Source organism: Blennius ocellaris (assembly GCF_963422515.1).
Source record: "Blennius ocellaris genome assembly, chromosome: 5".
Taxonomy (NCBI): Eukaryota; Metazoa; Chordata; class Actinopteri; order Blenniiformes; family Blenniidae; genus Blennius; species Blennius ocellaris.
Genome location: NC_137654.1, coordinates 21,160,614 through 21,179,069, shown reverse-complemented (window position 1 = coordinate 21,179,069; position 18,456 = coordinate 21,160,614). Strand labels below are relative to the sequence as shown.

The 18,456-nt window shown below is 42.6% G+C and overlaps 1 protein-coding gene across 1 annotated transcript in view; it reads right to left on the bottom strand.

The window, feature by feature from the left end:
* The window catches only part of LOC308130784 (metabotropic glutamate receptor 7-like), an 82,606-nt gene that overhangs the window by 1,803 nt on the left and 62,347 nt on the right, over positions 1 to 18,456 (bottom strand). The window contains exons 7-9 of the mRNA XM_080497238.1: positions 17,763 to 17,902; positions 10,796 to 11,731; positions 3,777 to 4,029 (exon numbers count right to left, since the gene is read on the bottom strand). Of these exons, the coding sequence (XP_080353364.1) occupies positions 3,777 to 4,029; positions 10,796 to 11,731; positions 17,763 to 17,902 (1,329 nt within the window). The remainder of the gene's footprint in view (positions 1 to 3,776; positions 4,030 to 10,795; positions 11,732 to 17,762; positions 17,903 to 18,456) is intronic.

Genomic DNA, 18,456 nt, shown 5'->3' with positions numbered 1-18,456 from the left:
AAAACATTACGAAGTAGCCAACCACTGTGATTTATTTTACTGTGGGTCATTCATAGAACTAGCAGCCGACACAACATTGAGACCTCGAACTAATCAGCCTCTGTGTATTTAGAGTTACAATAATTAATAGCAAGCAATCTAAGCAATCTCCTTCTAATAACATATCAATGCAATGTAAAACCAGGAAAAAGTCACGCTTCACTGAATGATGGGTTTGATCACAGCAAGTGCGAATATGCATTCATGTCTGTTATTCCTTTGCTGAAGACATTTTTCAATTAATTTTTTCTTTCATTGGGTGATGGAGTAAGAGTCAAGGACAGAAACCTTCCTGCTGTGAAAAGCATGGTCTTTATTGTGTCTGCTGTTTTAAAATTTTTTGCCTCAAAATACATTCAACAAAAACAAAAACATATACTGAAATAGATTTAGGAAGCATAGGTTTGTCGAAAAAGATACATTTTTAGGTGAGTTTTAAAAGAGTCCATGTTTCTTATGTTTGGTGGGAGGGAGTTCCATAAGGGGGGGGTGGGGGGGGGGGGGGGTGACAGTGTGAGAGGAGGCAGATCTGAGAATGCGGCCGGGTGAATGGAGGTGAAGGAAGTCAGTGAGGTATGGAGGAGCCAGGTTATGGAGGGCCTTTAATGTCAGGATTAAGATTTGGAAATTGATACCGCTGTTGGATAGGTAGCCAGTGGAGTGTATGAAGAACTGGGGTAATGTGATAAATTGAAAGCGTTCGGGTGATGATGCAGGCGGCAGCGTTTTTGACCAGCTGGAGTTTATGAAGGGAGTTGAGGTCGTCCAAGCGGGTGGTGACCAGGGCGTGGACTAGTGTGGCGGTGCTGCTGGGTGAGAGGGAGGGGCGAATGCAGTTAATATTACGTAGGTGATGATATTGAGCTATCGAAGATGACACCATGTCATTTTCATTCAGTTTTTAATGTCTCATTGACCCTGTTGTGGGTCAGGAAAACAGGGAATGGGCCACATGCAGTAGGGGGAATAGTTCAGCCCTTTGTGGTATTATGAAGGGTGGTGGTATGAGTGGAGTCAGTACAGAACAAATGAAGTATGTCTGCATGCACGTTGTTCTGTCTGGACGGTGGGAAAAAGTCGACGTAAATGCACCAACATTGCTATAAATTCTCATTCAACTGCTTTAATGTTGCTATGGCGACCAACTCCCATGGGCTCTGCAATTAAAGTGGCACCATTTCTTTACAGCTGCATTTTGTAGTCTTGGCCGGAAAGTACGATGAATAAAACATTAGTGAATGTACAAGAGAATCTCGTCGGTAACCATAAACAGTCTTCTGAAAGATCAAAGTAAATTTTTTTTCTTGCACTTTCATCATAATTTTAAAAAGACAAACCTGAATATCCGTTTTACTTCCTGTTTGTGGGGAATGCTGTTTTTAGTTTGACCTCGCTGCTTGTTGTTAATTACACATGTTCAAACTAAGCAGCATTAAGGTGTCCAATGTGCATGTCTATTGGGAAAAAACAGTGCAAGACAGTGAATCAATTTCACGTCTATGAAATACAGGGTAAATCCCCTTGTCTGAGAGGGGTAATCATGAAGATATTACACCGTATCAATACCAGTGTAAATCTGCGAAATTGCTAATGCTCTTAATCCTATAAATCACTGGGAGTCATCTCACACAGGGCCGACGGGGCCTGAAAGGGAGTATTTGGCGCTCTGATGGTTGCAGGAATTGACGGACAGTCTCCGGGGATGGTCGAGGCACAGTTCAGGTTTCGGGGCGGTCATGCACATAAATTTGCCATTAATAAATGTCACTTCCACTGTTGCTAAAAAAGAAGGGCAAGGGGAGGAGAGAGTGTTCGGGGAGAGGGGAGACGAGGCGAGAAGACATCCGTGTAGGAGACAGAAGGTGAGAGACGCTCTGAGCAGATGACTCGGTGCGCTTTTGGGAGGGTCTCCCAGAGACTGCGAGCCGTGCTGGGGGACTTCTGATGTGCCGCTGGAACAGATGTTGAGGTTTTACCCTCTATGCAGAGTATGCATTTGCTCAATGAGCCACATGTGTGACAGGCAAGGATATGCTCCTCCATCCCTTGATACACTCGCATCAGCTCTCTGAATTACACGTGCGTTGCTCGCACATTCTGACACGCACGCACATTCTAATACGTACGCACGCACGCACACACACACACACACACACACACACACACACACACACACACACAGAAACGCACACAAACAAGCTCATTTGGCTCACGACAGATGAGTGTGACAACTGTTGGGTGTTTGGAGAAATTCCCAGGAAAATCTGTCATCTTATAACTCAAGGAGGGGTTGAGGGGCTGGTGCACCTGTGGGTGCCATGATCGCTCTATGTGATTAGAAGCGTTGTGGGAGAGGAGGTCTTTGGAAGCTGTGATGTGTGATTTGCATGAGCTGTCAATCTTTTTGGTCCTGACAGATTGAGAGGCGCAAAAAGCTTCCATGGCAACGTCGCTCTAAAATAGTGCTCGTGCAGTTTGTTCCTCTCTGAAACTCTGTCTCGTTCTGCCATTCCCACCAAATACAAAATACTCTGTCACATAACCATGCAAGTCTGTAGGCTCCCCGCTCACGTACTAATACCCAGCATTATCTTTGCTAACAGGATCACGCATACAGATTGAGATGAGGGGTGGTATGAGTAACAGAGCAACAGAGACAGATTAGCTCCTTCCGTTCACAGCGACAAAGCCCTGTTTCGTCAAATCCCTTCACAGGCAGAGTTCCCCCATCTTCTTCACACTCGCTGCCATGCACTTGGGCTAAAGGGCTAACCATTTATCAAGATACAAGATAACAGGGTCCTTTGCAGAGGACATTATACATAATTTTCGCCAAGAGGCCACCCAATTAAATTGATGGAAGGGACTTTTAAGTGCAATGAAGAAACCAAGTGAACAAAGAATGAAAAATAGATCCTGTGGCTGTTTCTTGGAATGATCTACAGCTATTACACTGATTCTCACACCTGAATCTTTTTGTAGTCTTTACCCTCATCAATTTCTTATAAAGGCACATCAGAAAGAGTCTCTAAAAGTGAAAAAAACAAACAACTAAACTTGCGGTGATTATAATTCGATGAATGGCTGCACCCTAAATTTAATTCAAATGAGTATAAATAGTGCAAATATGTCAGATGTTCTTCCACTGTTTTCAATCATCAGCCCCATTCAAACAATTTGCACAGTGTTGGATTCGGCTTCATTTAAATTTCACTGGTTATAATCCTGTACAAATTAGATAAAATAAAAATTGCCTAATTAGATACACATATTTGTTCCCTTTTTAAAGTGCAACCTTCCTATTCAGGATTGTACAACAAGCCTGTATAGAAACACCCAATTAATAATTTATCAATGTATAATGTAATTGTAAGAAGATGAAAGTGTCTATTAATGAATTTGTCAACAACTAGAACTGTCCTGGGGGCACATCTGTGCATGAAGCCATAAAGAATGACAATATAGTAAAAGACAGTTGTATAAATATTGAATATGTTTTCTAGGAGGCATTACTGTTGCTCATAAAGTATGCTCATACTATGCATTAACTAACACTTCAAAATGTCTATAGACATTACAGGGTCTTATAAAGCTTTCATTAAGTATTTGAACACAGCTTATAAAAGTTAAATAGTGTGTTTAAGGGACAATCTTGTATATTTAAAGGGGTTTCCTCCTACAGTGAACCGTGGTTCATGGATGAATTGCCATGTGTGCGACTCTAAGATGGTACTTACTCATGGGGTCAGCAGCAGGATTCTCACACAGCTCGGTCTTAACCTCTCCGTTGGGCCTCTCGCTCGGCTTCTGGGATAGACGAGATGACATTGTGGCAGCTGTGACCACAGCCTTGAAGCTCCGCTTCCTCTTCTGTACGTTGAGCTCAGGGTGGAAGATAATGATGTACACCTTGGGCATGTAAAGCATGCCCAGTGCTACGGAGGCACTGAGGTTCATGGAGATGGTCAGGGTGGTTGTCTGGATGTACAGCTGCAAGGAAGCACAGGCAGGTAAAGAGCGGTTTTAATGAACACGAGAACAGAGGCATGCATAATGAAAATGGGCGACTCCTTTGAATGCAGGATGAGCTTTGATTTGGCTGCTCTATGAGGCAGATAAATATGTTAGGAGGAGTAGCGTTTAAACCTTTATAAAGAAAAATTGGAAACAAGACAGCATTGATGGCTAAACATCTGTGGCCAATTACAGAGTAGTTACACTGTTGAGCGTGGAGATGAGGCGAAGCCTAAAAATAACCACTGCCTGATGACACAATGTGAGCGTCTGTAAAGAAAGTTCATTGTTCTGTCCATTCTTCAGCCTTCAAAATGGTGAAATGCTTCACCGGGGGAATATGTTTCTGTTTTGTATTACTGTGGTTTTCTTTTTGGATTGTAACTTACAATTCAAATTGACCTAGGATTACATATCAGATATGTAGGTGATGCAGATATTCATTATGTGTGGCTTTAGGCAAAGGAGCAGTCATGTGTTAAGAAACAGAATCCAGCAGTATTTATTAAAGCCTGACCTGCAGCCGTTCACTCAAGTCAAAGACGGTTCAAGCGTATTAATGACAACAGCTTTACCAGGACTTCATCAAAACGTCCTCACATGGCCTCCGTCCTAGTCATCTGCTTACTTTTGACTAGACTGATGGACCGCGCTATCGGATGATGAGGATCTGTTCCTGACTTGTTAGACTCACCTCTCCCTTTATATCAAATGTGCTTTACCCACTGACAGTTTCTGTGGTTTTAAGTGTAGAGTAGTGAGCATGAACCAAGAACACAGCACCGACTGATGTTTTCCCTGCAGCCTGTGAAAGAATCCTTTCTTAAACTGGTCGGATCATTCATAACATGGCCATTCATGTGACATGAACACAGGTATGTGCACTTAAACTCGTGCTGCGCGGCCCCCACTTCTGGAGGTTACATAACACCTTTCCCTTTCTTCTGTTGTAGCTGTGAGCTTATATAACCACACTGTGGTAAGGATTACCAATTTCAAACATTGGCTTCATTAAAATGTCCAGATTTCCCACAGATGTAGCAGAGTCAGTGAGTGTTCGTTTAAGGGTTTTGGAAGAAAAAGAATTACTTCAGCAGGGGACATTATTGTTTCAAGAGCGGATTGCCGGAGCTTCCTCACTAATCTACTGCACTTCAAAGCATCAAATGTCACTTATACGCTGCCTTTCAGTCAGTCACTAGTAATGTGGACCCGGAGAGAGGAAACGATTGTAAACACATTATCCAGCACAGTGTATCTGCAGAGAAGCCAAATGCTCACTGAATCAGCGAGAGGAAGAAATGTCACCATTTGCATACAATCTTTCTTGGTGAGTATCGGCACCGGGTAATTTCTTTTTCACGCAACAGTCATTTACATGCTAGTCATGCCTTTGTTTTCCAATCTTCAAAAATCATTGCGATGCCTGATATCATCAACATGCCAATATATGCTCAACTCGCTCCATCCCCTCCTGTTTCTCTGTGGAGCAGCATCAGACGCAGTGATTTGGCTGGTGCACCATGCATTAATAACTGTATGAATATCACAATACTCTCGGTGCACTCTGTTCTGTGTCACTGTGAGCAGTGGCAGGGTATGAGGAAGACTGTGCTGTGACTTTGCAGCGTTTATCATTAGATTTTAGGGCAGGCAGTCCAAGCACTGCAGGGAGCACACATGGCATCAAACATAATCACCCGAGGATCTCCACCTCTGCGCTGTGCTTCCATGTTTGGTGGTTGGTAACCTGTCTGGTATCCATAGCAACACTACCGAGTTTGGTGCAAGCAGCTAAACATGCCTGGAATAAGCTTTTAATGAGATTCTGATACCTCAGACTCTGCAATGCTGACCCTATCAGCACTGATTTATTGACCATGCAGGAGACTTGATTCAGGAGCGAGCTCACAAAAAAGCATTAGGTGCTTACTCAAACTCATCACACGCACACGACGTGGAGGTATTTGGGATTTTGCTCCGTCTAACGCACACACACACACACACACACACACACACACACACACACACACACACACACACACACACACACACACACACACACACACACACACACACACACACACACACACACACACACACACACACACACACACACACACACACACACACACACAGCCGATCAAATCCTTTTTCTTACTGTCTCTAATTATCGAGACAGGGTTTTTCATTGTGCCTCTCTGTGAGCTTGACCCAAATTCGAAGCCCCTCTCACCCACCGCTTGAACGTCGTCACTGAACATTCATAATTAATTTCTGTTGCTTTAACATAAATAAATACATGAAGTCATTTTCACAAATGCTTGGCAACTCTCTATTTATAGCAGTGGCAATGATTTATTAAAGTCTTCATCAGGAATCAAACGGTTGCTGTTGAATTTTACATCTCATTGACAAGCCAAATGCCAGCATCCAGTCACAACAAACTATGTGTCTTCCATTTAGACAAAAAGCTGTTGAGGGTAATTCTCATAATTATACCCACCAGGGATATACTTACTGCACACACAATTTAGCTGGATATGGTTGAGTACTATAAATGCACACAACGATAAGGACTTGATTCAGTAAGTGACAATTAGGATGCTCTCTGCCCCGTTAGAGAATACCTTCAATAATGAATCCAGGGGATTTGCAGTCTCCTCTCAACTACCTGGATGTCTCTTGTTGTTTTGGGTGGCCTACTTTATAGCCCGGCTCCCATCATGAATAAACTCTGTCTGGCTTTGTACTGCAAAGCGCTCTTCCATATTGGAGACAAGGGTTTCTGTGGGAATGGTCTTCCCCTCTCTGTCACTGGCAACAGGAGGTCCCCATTCTGGGCTATACCATTTGGCAGATGATATGTGGTGATATCTGATACAATATGAATGTCGTCGGTGCAAGCAATGATTGAACATCGTCGTTTTGACCAGACGCTTGCACTTCTTCACAGAAAAACAGTCGGATCAATTGTCTCACTTGACGTTTTACCTGATTGTTTTTAACAGTTCTAATAAAAATTTAAAAATGCCTAAAACATTTTATGGAAAATATGTTCAAGGTGCTTTCCAAACTTTATGATTTCTATAGCAACGATCAGGGGGTGTTGGGGATATTTCGGTTTCACTTAGACTTTTTAGTGCAGCAATGCCTAACACTGGTCGATATGCAATTCTAATTAGGACTCAGCTTTATTAAGTGTCTCAGAGAAGAAAATCAGCCCTGATGAGGCAACAATTCAAAGTAACACATTTAATGTCCCATTTTGAACTTTTTCATTCAGGAAATTACTTCAGCCTTAGCCATTATTTAAGTGATCTCCAGAGGTGTCTTCTACAGTCAGCAGTCAACAAGAGATAAAGCAGAAACAATCAGGAAGAAATGAGAAATGCTGGAAGACAGTAAGCCTATTAAAAGATACTGTTTTGACCAGAAAACAGGCCTCGGTTTTTGGGACGGGCTTTGTGCTGGTGCAGAGGAGAAGCTCACAATCCTCCACAGCTCCTCTCAATCTGATGTTGAGTGATGATTCTGTCAGAACCAGCAGCTTCCACCAAATCAATCAAACTCTGATCATGTACCATAGGATAACGCACATAACAAGGTTCCTCAGTGTGAGGCGGCGCGCTCTGCATGCTGACTGCTTACTTATCTCAACTGAAATACTCGGTCCACAATCTGATGCCGTATTTTAGATTTGATCTTATTTACAGGAGAACTGCAATCAGAGGGAGATGTGTTCATATTCCCATGCCACAAATCTCTGCCTCCGTTTCAACAGACAGTTCGATGAGCCTTGTGTCCTGTTGTAGCCATGATATAACATTACTGACTGGTGTTGTGATAAGATGGGGTTGCAACGCAAATGTGATAAGATTCATGCAACTGGGTCACCGCACCTTCTGTTTTAATTTGCATATACATTTATGTTTTAGTGGCTAGTGACTCCCTAAATTAACTTGGAGTGCAGAATGAGAACTAAATATTGGCAGATATAAGGGTTATTACTTTCCTTTTGTCCTGCCATTTTCTGGATTTCAGCTTTTCCACTCATCTGAAACTACAGACTGCAGCAGTCAGGAAAACTGCAGCAGGTCATCATAATTTCTGCTTTGCAACTCAGAGTGGTGTAAAACCGATGTCACACTTTCTTTTCCGTGATAAGTAAACAGTGGCTGAGGTTTAAATCAAAACTACAACCTTGCTTTGTTTCCATTACACTTGACCAGTTTTAGCTTTAGCCTGCAGTGTGCCTCTGGTGAAGACTGCTCAAGGTTTCCTGCATAAAACAAGTGATCGGCAGGGGAGTTTCACATATTATTTTTGAAAAGGCTCCACTCTGCATCTTTGAAACGTGTGTCATGTCCAAATCCTGTTAAGTGCAGTGGGAGTATTAAAAGTTGCAAATTTCATTTTAACTGTTGAAAGCAGGAATGAAAAAGTTTTCCCTAAGAATAGTTAGTCGTTGCTAATGATGCTTGTCAGCACCATCTGTCTTCCAGAAAGTTTTCTGAGGTAGAGGTGACATCTTACACGAGCCTAAGTGGTTTCCCGACATGTATTGAGGTATGTAAGCTTCCGTGACATTAAGTTCACTTTTAAGCTTGACTGAGCCTTGCAGTTGTTTTACTAGAAAAATGTTTCATTGTATCACCATCCAGCTCCTCTGAGCTGGAAAAAATGGTCCGTTTTATGGTCAAAGACAGTGCATTCAGTTTTTCCTTCAGTGAGGAAAAAAAAAATTGCACTTTTTGAAACTCCTTTACTCTTTTTGATGTTTATTTTGAAGTGTTTGCCTTTTTTGTGACAAACAGGCCTGAAGTTTGCTTCGGCTGATCTGCAGGACCTGAGGACGCCTGAATGTGGATGCTGGTGCCTCTCGCAGCCATTAACTTCACAGTGTCGAGTAGGTGACTGAGCACATGCAGGTGCATAGAAGGCGTAGAGATGCTCTGTGATCTTTTGTTACTGTTTTCGCATGGCTTCCTTCAATATGAGTGTGAATGGGCAGACCAGAGGGAGTGTGTCTGTGTGTGTGTGTGTGTGTGTGTGTGTGTGTGTGGGGGGGGGGGGGGGGGGGGGGGGTGCAATCACAGGTGTTGTAGAAAATAAGGGCATCTAAGTGGTGTTGCATTAAAGAAAATTCCACTCAGTGCTGCTACAACGCCCTGCTACAAGACAATACAACCAAACAACATCAGGTCAAACAGGAGCAGCTGAATTTTGTGTGGGGATTATCAGTGGCAGCTGGCATCGCGTCAAATCACTGTGTTTTCATAAATCATTTGATATTGGACAACCTGGGGTGAGCGAGATTACTCGGATCTGAGTGGGTGTTTGGCCACATCTGCACATATAAGCATTACAAGGCGAGGCACTTATAAAATGAGAACATAGCCTGATGCATTTAACCTACAGTCATTTTCTGTGCAGATGAATTAATCCAGTTCTTCTCTTATTGACACTGTTTTGGTATTCCATTACCTATATTCCAGCAAATAATTGATGTGGCTATATTATGCGTTGGTAAAGACAGAAACAGAGGCTGTGCTTGCATGTTGAAAATGTAATGAAAGTATTCGTAGAACAAAATGATGAATAAGATTCACTGCAGCATTTGCAAAGGATGTTACCGAGACATGCTAAGGCTCTCCTCACCAGCAGCGACCCGGGACTACACTGCACCCAGGCCATTACACAAGTGTGTGAGAGGCAGAGAGTGTGAACAAAGAGTTAACTGCATAAAGGGGAAAGATAAACACATTACTGCTTCGCTGGTCGCCGCAAGTAACATAATGAACTCCTAATCGCTGCTGAGGGTGTAATTCATCTATGAAATCAGCAGCAAATTGAGATGAGGAAAATCAGTTTCTGATCCATCTCATGCTGTAGCTTAGCGGGAAGGATATTGAACGGTGTGCCTCACAAAAGGTTAGGAGTAACACTTTCCTGTCAGCATCGATATTCCGTCAGTGGAAAACTTCCCCTTCGCTCCATCTTATACGCGCTGGGCTGCCAAGCAGCACGTGAGTTGGACAGATGAATGCATCTGTATTCTACCCATCGCTCGCCCGATAAGCAATGACTAGCTCAGAAGGTCAGAATGTCATATTCTCAATCAACTCCAGTAGCACACAATGTCAAATGCTTTGTTGAGTAGAGCACAGCTGTCAAGAGATGGAATGTGTTGAATCAAACTCCTTGTATTTTTCTGCTCATTTGTTCTTCTCTGGGTCCTCATCATCCTCTCCTTCCACCTCCTCAACCTGCTTGTCTCCCTTTCGAGAATAAGGCATAATAGTCAATGTTGAGCCCAAGGTGTTAGAGCTGAAAAAATGGCATCTGGAGATGCTGGCTGCCCCCATCCATATTACTCCTCCGGCATTTTGGGATTCTGCTGCTTAACACCAACCCTTCCTCCTCCTTCACATGCTTATTTTTGTCTGCGGTGGTCCTGCTATGGGTTTCCATGCACGTCAGAAGCTTGTAAAAAAAAAAAGAAATCAATCCATAACTTATGTAGTCTCCAAATGTGTGTGAGTGTGCGTGCATTTGGGCTGCCTTTTTATGTGCTGTTTGTGTTTTCATTTTCGTGTTTGCACAAATATGCATGTGTGCATGTGTTTGGACAAGATAAAAACAGGGCAGAAGAAATAAAAGGGAAATTTGTGAGGCGAGGGAGGGAGACAGACAAAGAAAAGGGTGGTGACAATGAGAGAGGAGGAGAAAAATGACTCACCTTCTCTGCTGATTGTGCTGTGCCAAAGAAAATCGGGATGAAGGCCAGCCAGACTATGCAAGTGGTGTACATAGTGAAGCCAATGGGCTTGGCTTCATTGAAATCTTCTGGTACATCCCGTGTCTTGATAGCGTAGATAGTGCAGGTCACCATCAACAGGATGCTGTAGCCCAGTGAGCAGATTATCTGGAGGTCTGTGATGTCGCACTTCAGCACGCCGCGGGCCAGCTTGGGATTTATGGTTTTCTGCTCATCATAATCGACAATGGTGTTCGGCGGGTCAACGGCAAACCATACCAGCACCCCCAACAGCTGCACACAGATCAGGCTGGAAGTAATGGCGATCTGGGAGGTGGGACTAATGAAGCGAGGGGCCGTGACCGTCTGCTTGCCCTGCTCAAAGATCCGGTAGATACGGTTGGTTTTGGTGAGCAGCGCGGCGTAGCTGATGCACATGCCCAGGCCCAGGAAGATCCTCCTGAAGGCACACACAGCTACATCTGGCTTGGCGATCATGAGGAAGGTGATGATGTAACACAGAAAGATGCCAGTTAGCAGCACGTAGCTCAGCTCTCGGCCCGATGCCCGCACGATAGGCGTGTCATTGTAGCGCACGAACGTTGCCATGACAAAGATGGTGGCGATGATGCCAAGCATGGCCAGGAAGACGGGGATGATCGCCCAAGGGGAATGCCACTCCAGCTTGACAATAGGGATGGGCTGGCAGGCGGTTCTATTGGAGTTGGGTCTCATGTTGTAGGCACACAGTCTGCAGGAAGTCTCGTCGGACTGGTACTGGTAACCATCACACAGCTCACAGTGCCAGCAGCATGGCATGCCCTTTACTTTCTTCTTCCTCTCTCCCATCTTGCAGGGCAGACTGCACACAGAGATCGGCACCTCCTGCTCCCCATCTGGCCACTGAAGCTCCTCCAGCTGAAAGATACGTGACACAGCACCAGAAGTAGAGACAGCATGAGTGAGATAAGCAAGAAGCATGACTAAAGATGAAAAACCACATGGATGATAACAAGCATCTGAATCCTGAGGGTAAACCATAACTTGAGTATACTTTCACACATGTTTTTATTCTACAAATCTCCTAAAGTTGCTTTCTCTGCAAAAAAAAAGCACATTGCTACAGTGCAAACTGTTGGAAGAAAAACATTGAACTTAATACAGTCGATCTTTCGTGCCAATTCTTTGAGGGATTGCCTCTTCTAATACTTGAAGTAATTGAAATCGCCATGGCAACAGAGCCTACCTTTGTTCAGTGAAATAAAAATGAAGAAATGTGAAATGCAAAAGACATTATGTTTTAATACAGGAGCCAGTGAGGTATGAAATACATGATGAGAGAGAAGGAGAATAGGATTTGGGATTGCAAAATGTTTGACTAGGCGGAGCTGTTTCTATTTATGATCTTGTCATGAAAATGAAAAGTGCCATACACACACGTTCCATGTGAAAGTCCAAACCAGCAAGACCCTCGGGGTGTTTTATGATTCAAGTGCAAACTATAGTCTCAGTGTACAAGTCAGTCTATAAAAGCCATGAAGAAACAGAATTTTTTAAGGCTCTTACATATTTTGTTAGAGTGTAAAAAAAAAAAAAAAATCTTCCATAGTACTCTGAGCAGATCTTTTGATTTATTATGAAAGTGTAGTGATTCACTGCTTTAAAAGCACCAGAAGATTAAAGATACACCAACGTGGTTTCACAGCAGTATCATCTGCAGCATCAGACAACCAAGCTAAATCAATTGAGCTGCTGCAAACAAAAAACACACAGAAGCCCCTCAGTCTCCAGTCTCAGGACTAAATGGACTTTTAAACTGCTGGATCCAAACAAATGCTTTGGTGGACGATGAGGGAACAACCTGCATCAAAATCGAAACGACAAAGCGTATAACTGCATTGGAAATGAACAGGAGTTCATTTTAGTGATTATTCTTTTAGTGCGCTTTGATGTAAAGTGAATTCCTGACTTAAAGGCTCCCTGTGGAGTTTCCGTCTTCTCCCCGCTCCGTGGTGCAGCGCGCCCCCCTTTTTGTTTGTCTCACGTGTGCTGGTGAGGATGTACGTGCAAAAGTATATTGCTGTTTGGTCGGTGGCGTTGCTTTCGCTTCATATCGAGAGGTAGAAGAAGATAACAAGCTAGCAAATGCAAAACATGAAATATGGCTAATGTTATATGTGAAAAGACATTTGAAAATATCTTTAGTGCGTGGGTTTTTCCAGGTACACGGACTTCCATTAACGAGCCAAAGACATGGAAATTCTGCTTTAAATGTGTGTGATTGTCCATCTCTTTGTCTCAGACCGTTGAATGAAACAAGTATCAAAGATGGATGGAAACACGTGCATGCTCTTTTTATTCCAATTTAAATAGAACATCTATCTTTTTCTATGCAGAAAATGGAATGTAAGTATTTTCATCAACTGGCAATAGGCTGCAACCCAAAATACAAAGAATCTTACAGCACATTTAAAAATAGAAATCATTTCTACTCTACTGGAAGAGTAGAACCATGCATAGATGCATGGAATGCATTGTATTTATAATTTGAACATTCAAATCAGATCTAATGTGTTGTTTAGTGAGATTCAATAGGCTGTAGTTCAGAGACAGCTCCCCAGACATTGTTAAAATGTAAAAATACTCCATGGTGAATTGTTTGAGTCTGAGAATTTTCCATAAAGGTTTTTAGTCTCAATGACTGAGTAATAATATCTAAAATGACATCTATCCTTTCTCAATCATTAAATATGCTGCATTCAATTTCCTCATGTTTCATTTACATACTCCAGGTAAAGTTCATTCTCAGTGCTGTGCTTGTATTCACTGATTTAGACCTGAAAACTCTCTGAGTTCTTAAATTCTGATTTTCGGTGAGCACAGATAACATTTCTTCTTTTAGCAGATGAACGTGAACACCATCTTCACTTACAGGTGCACACACACACACACACACACACACACACACACACACACACACACACACACACACACACACACACACACACACACACACACACACACACACACACACACACACACACACACACACACACACACACACACACACACACACACACACACACACGTCTGTCTGCACAGAGACTTTCAAACACTTATCTGAAGAAACAAGAGAGAGACATTTTTTTATTTTTTATCTGGTCTCAAATAGAAGTTGACAGAAAGACTCAACACCATTTTACCATCTTCTACCACTGGTAGTTACGCTCACAGTCATGTTTTATCATAAACATGAGTGGATAAAAAGACTCAGTGAGGTGAAAATACCATCACACGCACACACACACACACGCACGCACGCACGCACGCACGCACGCACGCACGCACGCACGCACGCACGCACGCACGCACGCACGCACGCACGCACGCACGCACACGAGTCCTGCATCACCTCAGGTGATAGCTTCACCTCCTCCACATGTGGCAACTGCCAATAACGGCAGATACAGAGCGGTGCCCCTGCAGCACGCACACAAGCCAAACACATCTGCAGTGCGTTTGTGATGTGTGTACCTGTATGACAAATGTGTTGTTTCTGTGCTGTCTGGATAGATTATCATCTGCCATTTATCAGGGGGCATGAAGGTGCCATTTGTTATTTGGACAATGAATGGTGCTCTCTGGAAAACCTCCCGATCACACACTGTGTGGAAACGGTAATGAGACCAACAGCTCTGTTGCCATGGAGACCAGAAACAAGATTTTGACACCGCGGACTCGAAGCTGCTGTTGTACTTCCCTTTTGGGATTTTTGCTTTAGTTGTTAATTCACAGTCAATTTGAGCTTTTGTGAGATTAAACAGCATAACAAGGAACTTGGATGATCACAATGTGCTATAAGAATGCCTGTTCCTGGGAAACCTTTGAATGAACATGTGTCTTTATGTGTTTTTGAGCAACATAATGCCCCTTGCATTGAAACAAAATTACAGAATACAGCAACAGCATTTGGTTTGTAATCACACTAAAACAGAATGCAGCTCAAATCTCCAGTAGCAGACGCTGTTCCACCTGTGCTATCAAATCCATTTGGTGGAGTTTAATTCTTGTGATCCGGAGAGCCATTATGCAAATGTTACCTCATCTGTATGTAAATGTCATGTTTTTTTGGTAATCTGAATTACATGGATACACAAGAATTTCTGCTCGGGCTTCTTTCCCATCGCAAGGGCAATCCCGAGATATGTTTGCCCTGAAATAAAACAAAATTCATCAGTTTCTTTATTGTCCACATGAATCACCCAGGCCCATTCTCGTGCTGTGACAGTGAAATCTATTACAGTGGCTACAAACCAAAGCAGCATCTGTCTTCAGCTCTGCACCTGAAACTGATCACAGACACTGTTTCTTGCAGGTAAATTAAAGTTATTTAAAGCTCCAATGGAAAGAAAAATGGCTTATCCTTATTGCAATAACAAGGGATGCTACAGTTTGGATGTGTCAAAAGTTCTTGAATAAATTACCATTTCACATATTTTTAGACTTAAATCCTTCACTTTCCCCTCTGATGCACCCCGAGGTTTTCATCCTCGTCCTAAAATTTCATGGGGTAAAATGTGATCACAGCCTTCCGTCATGTGCGGTAAAACCTGCAGGAAAGCTAACGAGCTCCAGGAGGAACAGGGGAGACGTGTATTTTAGGTGTCAGTTTCCAACAACATCAACAGATTCTGTAGCTTCTATGCTGCCAAAGACTGAACATAGCTTCGGTATATGGACTGACACTTGGGTTAAAAAACATGTTCTTTCTCTTCCTCCCACTCTTCACCGTCAGTCCTCCAACAGCTGCGGTGGTAGAATAATGATGATATCCACCAACAGTCAGAGCTCACCTCACTGTTTTCTTTTGACTTCTTTTACTTCCTTTTCATGTTGAACTCCAAAATCGAGTCCCTTCTGATGTATTAGGCTCATCCAGACATGAGGATTTCTTTTAATAACATCCTCCATGTGACCGCCTAAAATCCTTTCATCGTTCATCACACACTGGTTTCAGGCTTGTCCTGTTTCACAGCATGTGTATTTTTTTCTTCTTATCAGGGGCTGCGGATACATTTAATAACCTTTAACGAGACCATACTTCACTTATCGACACGAACATGTGGTTATTTAAGTTTAATAAGTTGGTTTAACACCTTATACTGAGGTGTGTGTGTGTGTGTGTGTGTGTGTGTGTGTGTGCGTGCGTGTGTGCGTGTGTGTGTGCGTGTGTGCGTGTGTGCGTGTGTGCGTGTGTGCGTGTGTGCGTGTGTGTGTGTGTGTGTGTGTGTTTCTCTCGCCTTTGAAGGAAAATATAGCAGCTGAGAGTCTGTAAACACTTAAAGAGTAAAAAGCGACACTTCCTTTTTTCTGTTGAATTGCACAGACAGATTTATTTCCTGCACCGAAAACGCACCAATTAGACTGAAAAGAGCACATCTCCACCTGGTTTCACTCACTGCTCAACGTGCAGAGCGTGCACACTGACATCCACGGACACCAGCTTCAGATCAACAGTGCAGTGCCATTTGGAGGTTGGCGGTGGGTTAGGAACGTACAAAAGTGCTGTCAGAAAGTTGATTTTTAACTAAATATCATTCGGAATATTCACTGTTGTGAAGGAAAATAAATCAGTACCAAATGCCTGCGTGTTGATTTATTAAACTTAAATTTAGTGACATAACACCGGCGGTGGAAGTTCTTGGTCATAATTTGGCTCCTGAGCAGTAATTAAGACATTTTGTGGCTCTAGGGCGCAAGCTTCTGGAAGCGGCCAACAGTTTTATATTTTTTTTTACAACAAACCACTGTAGGGTGTGTTAGTAAGTCTGGCATTCAACTAAAAGAATGCTTCTTGGCAAATTTGGAGATGCAAAAAAACCCCATGCCCCAAATACAAATACACATCCAAGCTGAGCCACATTTGTGAGGAAAACATAAAGGTCCTGATCAATTAAAGGTCTGCAGATATAAAATATGGGTGAAAAATAGTGAATAAATATTACATGCACACATACTGTACAAGAGGAAGCTGTTCTACTAACAGACACATTGAGATCTATGTCTGAAAAACACGGAAGATAAAACATTGGCACACCATGAATGTGGATTATCAGGTGTGTTTATAATGCTGGCAGGAGTTTATAATAATATGTTTATCTACAATATGCAATGTGATTTAAGGCGTGTGTAATCACATTCATTGTTTATAATTGTATCTGCTCAGACGATCAGAAGATGCTGCAGTTATTGTGGTGGGAGGCATTTAATTAGCTGACTTTTTCATGGCTTTTACATGCAGACTTTTTATTATTATGAGAAGCTTTCTCTGTGAGAAGAGATCCAATATTCCTACATTAATTCCATGATGGAGAAACCCTATATGGTGCAGCAGCAGTACAGATGCTAAAATATCAATTTGTCTGTCTTCTATGTCATTTTTTTTCTTTTCTCAAAGGCTTTGACTTTATAAGCGATCATTTTCTATAATTCTTTTGTACATTACTTTGCTAAATTCCTTTTCTTCAGCTGATTTTTTTTTGTTTTTTTTTGCTGTAACTCTCCAGTATGCTTGATACTGTCCTTACCCAACTCCAAGGGAACACATAATATTGTGTCCTTGTGGATGTTCAATACTTTATTAAATCCCTCCATGACAAACTCAAGCAAAAAAACCAAAAAAAACAACCCTTTAATACATTTTCCAGCAGATTGTTCCTGTGTGAAGAGGACCAATGCACCCAAAACCCTTTTTTCAATGTGACTGTTTGCATGTGATGTCACATGTGGTGTTATTCTGAGTTGATTGCCAACAAAACAAAACAGAAAAAGCAACTAAGCAGCTTTGGAGAGGATTCTAATAAATCAGACCCACAGAGTGTTCAGGATATGCAGTAAGACGTCTTATATGTCAGCAGTTTGTGCTTTGACGGTCGGTAAGTGATCGTACCCTGAGCTGGAGACTTTCCACCCACTGTCCCACCATCTTATACTCGGGGGTGGAGGAGTTGGTCATCTGGAACTGGAACAGGTCGTAGCGTCCTGGAGCATCGCCGTTCTTGTTAAACACCACAGAAGTGCCGGCACTGCCTGTGCAGAGAGGATGGGAAGTGTAGGAGAGAGGGCAGACGGATCAAACAAGTGTCAGACGCTGGTGGGACCTCGTGTAACAAGAGAAAAACGTGAACTCTTAACCCCTTGTTTCTTAATGCTCGGTGGCTTCGAAGGACAACACAGAGTGTGGGAGTCACTTCCTCCCATATCAGACCTCAAAGACAATGACCTGTATCTTGAACCTTTGATGATAATCCTGCTCAGACGGGGGGGAGTGCAGAGAGCACGTTGACCTGTATTCTAACTGTATTTTACACCAGACACCTTTTTTTATATATTTCTTCTCAACAAAGAAGCAAGAATGAAAAGTTTGACCATCATTTATACATCGTCATGCTTCAAATCTTTTTCCATCTGTGGATCCCTCAATTGGCTCATTAAAACATCATGTCAGTAAATTTGTGTCTTTCTTCATTCAGACTTAAATCTTCAAATCCACCAAACAAGAGTCAACAGCAGAATATGCAAATTTGCATTCGCAGAGAAGATTTGACAAACTTTCTCTGGATACAACATAGACACTTAGCTGG